Source organism: Cyprinodon variegatus, unplaced genomic scaffold (assembly GCF_000732505.1).
Source record: "Cyprinodon variegatus isolate N-32 unplaced genomic scaffold, C_variegatus-1.0 Scaffold163, whole genome shotgun sequence".
In the NCBI taxonomy this organism is placed as follows: Eukaryota; Metazoa; Chordata; class Actinopteri; order Cyprinodontiformes; family Cyprinodontidae; genus Cyprinodon; species Cyprinodon variegatus.
Genome location: NW_015150616.1, coordinates 52,740 through 59,454, shown reverse-complemented (window position 1 = coordinate 59,454; position 6,715 = coordinate 52,740). Strand labels below are relative to the sequence as shown.

Below are 6,715 nucleotides of genomic sequence, written 5' to 3'. Positions count from 1 at the left end.
TCCTGGTTGATGGGACAGGTGTTGTGAATGAAATGGTGCCCAGCTTGAAAGAGTTCCTGTGTGTCACTGAATTTGTTCATTGATTACTGATTATTTCTCATCTTCATTTATCTGTTTAGTACAGTGTGTTGAATTCATGTTAATGTGGATTTAAAGACTTTTCAATTAGTGGAAAAAAAATTGCAGGGGGGAATATAAAAAAAAAAAATTCTAATCAACCAAACCTTTCATGACCCCCATGCAGTACCTCTGTGGACCCCCTGTTGAAGACCTCTGATTTAGAGCCCAAAATTTATGACAAGCATGGTTTTGAATAGATATAAGCTGCTGGCCACAGCTGTCGTCTGAAATTAATATGGAGTTAATGCTTTCTGATTAAGGGTGAAGATCAGTCTTTCCAGAATGAAAAGAAAAAGCTTTAAAGAATGCTTACAATGAACTATCCGTCTCATCACAACCGTTTCCCTCAAATGCAACACAGTGGAGTCCTTAGGTCTGGGTGCAGCATGTTTATTTGACTAAAGAAAGAATTTGTTTCAGGGACCAGCAGCTCTCCTCAGGAGGCCTCTCACAACAACAGCTCCCACCAAGGCAGTGAAACTCATGCCAGCCAGAGCAAGCCTGCAGAAAGAGTGAGTTGCTGTTATCTGATTGTGTACGCTCGTTCCCTTTCCTGTTGTAAGTTTCATCATTTTGCTTCGAAGCATCACACCAGCTGTTTTCTTTAGACTTTCATGGGTAAATGTTTCTTTAAAAAAAAGAAAAAAAATCAGTGCTTGATGGATAATGTTTTAAAATCTTCCTCCATGCAAGTTAATGGCAGAGGTTAGCACGTGTAGATTTGTTGTAGGTCTTTTTATAATTCTATTTTTGTTGATCTGGTGTTTTTGCTTGTAGTCATGAATATGAAAATAAACTTGAGATTGTTTAAATAATATTGGGCTATATTGAAATAAACATAAAAAATAAAAGTTAGAACTGTAAATTTACAGTCATTTTTACTATTTTTCAATGCTGCAATTTTAAAAAAGAGGAAATTGTCCAGAGAGCTGTTCCAAATTATATTTCTTTTTGTTTTTAACTTGTGTAAACAAAATGACAAAATAAAATCTAAGTCTCTTAATATTGGCAGCTTAGAATGCTGCCTCCACGACCTGGCCCCGGATAAAGCGTAAGAAATGGAATGGGATATTGGGTTAAAAAATGTAAGATGTTCCACTGGAAATAAGTAGCCTGTATTTAGTTCCATCAATTTTACCATGAACTTAGACATATTTTCCTGTCCCTGTTTAAGTAAGGCATCCCCACACAAAAAACCCTCCCAAAAACTGTCACCACTATGCCTTCAGGGTGATTTAGCATTAATTTTATGCAGTTCCATGATGATAATATTAAAGAAATAATTATAAAAAAAACAACAACAAAAAAAACAACAAAAATGCGGTTTGTTTTCAAAAGAAGCAAGCTCAACAGATTAAATGTACACATAACCAGGTGACAATGTGTCCATTGTCTTATTTCAGTCTAAGGGTTTTATCCACTTTATGGTTTCTGTCATTGCTTAACATTAACCTTTAATAATAGGAATGCCCGGATCCATTATTAACATCAAAAATCGGTCCAAAAGACTAATAACGGATATTATCAGCTGGCATCTAAAATCTCGAATAGTTTCATGGCAATAGAATCTCTCATTCTGTTAAATGTCTCATATTGTACTACATTTAAATATGAACAGTTAGCCCTTTCAGAGCATTTATTTGCCGTTTTAGCAGAAAAAGTCGTCTCGGATTAGGCAGATGCCGTTTACTAATAAACTCCTTGTTCAGCCCTCTTCTAAACGAGCTGTTTTGGCTTTCCACGTCCTCACCCTCCCGATGGCCCCCACCCCCACTCCCCGCAACTATGACAACTAGTCATAGATCGTAATGATGGCAGCTAGAACGAAATAATACAGAAGACAACAGAGTGTATTCATTCAGCAAGAGGCTTCTCCAGATCTGGTGCAAGACAGACCACTACATGAGATCCTTCTTGCCTACAGCTATCAACACCTGTTTAAAAGAAACAACATATGGCTTACTGCAATATTTAACTTCCCAGTGGGATTTATAAAGGATTGTTGAATTAAATTAAAGACGAAAGTAGACCTTAACCGATTGGCTGCTACAGACTGCTCTGAGCAGCTTATATGCAAGAACAACATATAGCAGGAGCAGCTTGATCGTATAACAGCCCAGTAGCCAGTTAGCCTGAGTTAATATGGCCTCTATTTGTTGTAATGGGCTAACCGGGCTCCTGCTAAGAAAACTAATTTAACACAAGCACACAATCACAATTACTGATGTTAGGAAAAGACTGTTGTTAAGTACAGATAAGATCATTGTTTATTGAAACCACCTGCTCAAATGTTAGCTGCAGTGCTAATGAGTTTACAGACTTTCAGACACAAATGTTAGCTGCAGTGCTATAAAATGTTTATAAAGTGAATTTTGAATAATATGAGACCTATAAAGTTTCTGTAAATAATTGGTTAATTTTACATGGGTCAGTTATATTCAACCCTTTTGTTGTTGGCTTCTGTTACCTGTTTAAATATATTAATTGATCAAGCCTTTTCTAACATTCTACTGCACAAGAAAGCAATAAAAGCAGTTATGATTTGCCAATATCAGTATTTGTACATTTGCAGGGTATCGGAAAGGAAAAAAGTTTATCAGGACACCCCTACTTAATAGTATTACATACATTTTAAGGCCCATTTCTGTTATAGTTAAAGAAACACAATATGAAATTTGTTAAATTACAGAGGTTTATGTAACATTTCAAATCTTGAATTGGCTCATATATTCTGTCATAGTTGGTCCTTCTGATGTTCATTTATTCATTGCTGCAAAGGAAAGTATTCTCAGCTTCTTAAAGACGTTTTACTTACTTTAACTTTAAAGATGTTTTATTTTTTAAGTTTTGTTTAAGGTTAAAAATAAGCTCCAGTGCTGTGTGGTTTAAAAAAAAAAGATTTTTTTTTCTATGTGCAATTATCAAAATACTTAATATTTTTTGGTACATTTGTGAATACAAAATGATTTCTTGTTGAAGTTTAAAAATCTATGACGTCTAATGACATTTATCCAGGTGGATCCCTCATTGAGGGGCCCAAGGTTTAGTGTGAATATTTAGGCAGGGTGTCTGACCGTATCTTTAAGTTGCATGACTAGCTGTTGCTTTTGCTTATGAGCCTCATGCTACACGATCTACACTTCATTCATCGAATGCTAAAATTGGAGACATTTTCAGGGCCGGCTTTTCCAGGTATACGTCCAAATCAATTAGGTCACCTCCTTATGTGCATTCATTCTGCAGCTAAAACTTAACCTGTTGGAGCTTAGCCTAAAGCTGAAGCCACAGGCTCTGTGTCATACAATAGTTATTGAATAAATTTATGTATTAATGTTGAATTATTGTCCAAATCTATGTATTCCAAAAAGTTTTGTTTGTTTGTTTTTGCGACCTGAATCTGATCTTTTCATGGCTGTCTGAACAACACGGATCCGATTTTTTTCCAATGTGACCCAGGCCACTTGGCTATGTGGTCCTAAATCCAATACAAATCTGATCTTTTCAAATGCGACCTGTGTCTGAACGCCATTAATACCAGACAAAGGTCACTATTCTGGGTTTTGCTATTTAGAAGCGTCAAGAAAAACTACAACCATGGCAGACGATGATGCGGAAAGCAGTATTTATGTTTAACCATCTTGAAAAGATTGTGTTTTTATGGTTGGGAAAGATCGCTAGATGCGCTCCGGCACTACCATCCATGTTTACTTCCGTAAACGCAGAGCAAGCTGGCCTGTGTTGTCATTGCGTCCTCTACTGCGCATGTAGGACACTTGCGTTGTATGACTGCAGTTCACACAGGAGGTAACATTCAAGTCGCATATATTTGGAAATGTGAACGGCAACGCAAAAAAAAACGGATCTCACAAAAAAATCGGAATTGAGTATCAAGGCCTGCAGTGTGAATGTAGCCTTAGTCTTCTTTTTGCCATATTATCTTCCTTTAGGGCCAGAGTTGTGGCCTTTAAAACAACACACTGCTATCTGCAGCTATTCGAGCTGCAGTTCTCTTTGCTGTCGTGATTACTACTTTCTTAGCTTTGCCTGGCAGTGTAGAGAAAAACCCTTGTCTTGGTAGGCCTGCAGATGTAAAATCCTCCTTCCGTTTCGGATGATTGGTTGAACTGGAACTGCACCATGTTTCAAAATCCTGTAATGGCACAGCAAAAGTGAATACTGCAGTAATGATAGCAGTGCCTCCTTTCTTTTCTCATCTGTGCCTCCTTTACTGTGGCCATTAGCATCTTTGGCAATTTGTCTCCTGTGTCCAAGGTGAGCATCTGCTGCATCTAGACTCTTAACTGGATAAGTATTACATTAGCATAGAACAAGTTCATAGCATTTGAAATGTATAAGCTAAAAGTTATTGCACTCTAAACAGTCCTTTGCTATAAATGTGAAACACACACGAGCTGTTATTATGGAAGTTTGGATTTAGTGCAGCCTTAGGTTTAACTATGCTAAATACAAAGATTTGGATATAAACATGGAAAGAAAGTTATATTTTTAGGGGGCTTCTAAAGTTAATTGGTTGTAGCTGTGGTGTTTTTGTTTTGCTTTTTTCATTAAAGGGATGGAATTAAAAATTCAAGACAAACCGTTGAGATTTTAATTTGTAGTGTGGAACATTTTAAATTCAAAATTTTGCTCTACTTTGTGTGTGTCTTTCACATACGATCCTTATAAATTAACAATTGTAACGTGACTAAATTGTAAATACCTTTGCATGGTCCTGTATTAGAGGACAATATATTTTAGTATATGCAAATATAATTTGGATAACCAATAATTTTGTTGCACTGCAGGAAAACATCTAGCATTTGTTTAGAGTTTCAAACGTCTGGTTTGACAGTGGGCTTTGAACTCCAGCCCAATAAATTACAGTTAATCCTATTCACAGTTTACAGTATCCATAGAGATTCAAATTGTATCTGCTTTTAAAAAAGTTCAGAGAATCATTTGCCGTTTATGATTAGACCATATATTCAGACTAAAAATTAGTGTGATAATTATTTAATAATGGTCTTTAAATATAGACTTCAGCTTCATATGTTGTTCCTTATGTTTAATGGATGTTTGTCTGCTTCCTGCAGAAGTGGAACTAAGAAAACGTTTAGTAATTTGACTTCTAGATTTATTTTTTTTGCACTTAATTTTTTTTGCATAGATTTGGCAGAAAAAAAAATGCATAACCTTCTTACAACTTCAACACATTCTATAGAAAATGAGCCTGGAAAAAAGGCATTATGAAGACTTGAAATCAGTTGTAATGCCATCTATCAGCCAGAAGATGGCATGAAATACATCCAGCTGAGTATACATGAACCTTGTATTCTCTGTTTTGTTGAACAACCAGAAGAAGTGTGAAGCTCCAGCTTGGAGCAACTTTTTGTCCTTTATTTTCTTTAACACTTTGTCCTATTCAGTGTCTTCATGTTTATCCTTTGGCACCTGTCTCAACACTAGGACCCTGCTGATGACTGGACAGAACACATTAGCTCCTCCGGCAAGAAGTACTACTATAACTGTAGAACTGAAGTTTCCCAGTGGGAGAAGCCCAAGGACCTGCTGGAGAGGCAAGAGAAGTGCTTTTATTTCAGATTTATTTTTCATGTTTTTACCAGATATGTCTATGATCAGGAAGCACAGCAGTGCTTGGTCCACCATTTACTTAAAAAAAATAAATAAATAAAGATTCATCATCTCCATCATATATTCTGTCCATACTCAGATTGGATTAATGGATTGTGCTTGCTTTACTTCAGGGAACAGCGACAGAAAGACTCAGCCAAGATGGCAGCAAACAGTTTCCCCAAAGACATGGACTATAGACAAGAGGCCTTGCAGGACAAAGCCACAACTAGTAAGAAAAAAACTGTGCAACACCATAATTGTTTATTGATCTACATAACCAGTGAGTCATATGTTGTGTACCCTCTGCATCATTTACAGAGGCAGCACCAGGGGACCAATCCACGTCATCAAACAGCGGCCATTCCTCTTCTTTGTCTTCTTCTCAGAGCCTAAACTCTGCAGCTGGTTCTTTAGGGTCCACCCCTTCCAACATGTCATCATCCTCATCATCTACGGCGCAGGGGACTCCATCTGCGCAGTCGCAATCATCTGCGCTGCTTCAGGACCCGGCCATCCTGCATCAGCTCCTTCCAGCTCTGCAGGCGACTCTGCAGATGAACAACGGCAGCATGGACATGGCCAAACTCAATGAAGGTATGCACCGTGTGGAGTGGTAACATTTAAAGTCTGAATACTTCTTTGTATTAAACTGAAATTGATCGCATCAGATAAAATCTGAACATTTATATCTCTGTTAGAATTCCAAATATCATTTTTCAGCATATTCTTCATTTATCCTCCTCATCCTCGCAGCTAGTACAGAAATTACTGTTTAGAAATCAGACGGCACTTGGCTTTTCACCCACAGTCTAATGATAGAAGGGATAAAACAAGTTCTAATTTTTTTAACTTCAATTATGGGAACCTGTCAGTGTTGTTGCTGCTTATCTTGTCTCTAAAACAACCTTAAAGGAATAGTACACCCAAAACATGATTAGCCTTCATTTTCTACTCACCCCCA

General features: G+C 37.1%; 1 protein-coding gene across 2 annotated transcripts in view; it reads left to right on the top strand.

Annotated features, from left to right (window-relative positions):
* The window catches only part of LOC107086853 (WW domain-containing adapter protein with coiled-coil-like), a 17,280-nt gene that overhangs the window by 3,147 nt on the left and 7,418 nt on the right, over positions 1 to 6,715 (top strand). For both annotated transcript variants that reach the window (XM_015378078.1, XM_015378077.1), the window contains exons 4-7: positions 541 to 632; positions 5,587 to 5,696; positions 5,886 to 5,983; positions 6,073 to 6,348. In XM_015378078.1, the coding sequence (XP_015233564.1) occupies positions 541 to 632; positions 5,587 to 5,696; positions 5,886 to 5,983; positions 6,073 to 6,348 (576 nt within the window). The remainder of the gene's footprint in view (positions 1 to 540; positions 633 to 5,586; positions 5,697 to 5,885; positions 5,984 to 6,072; positions 6,349 to 6,715) is intronic.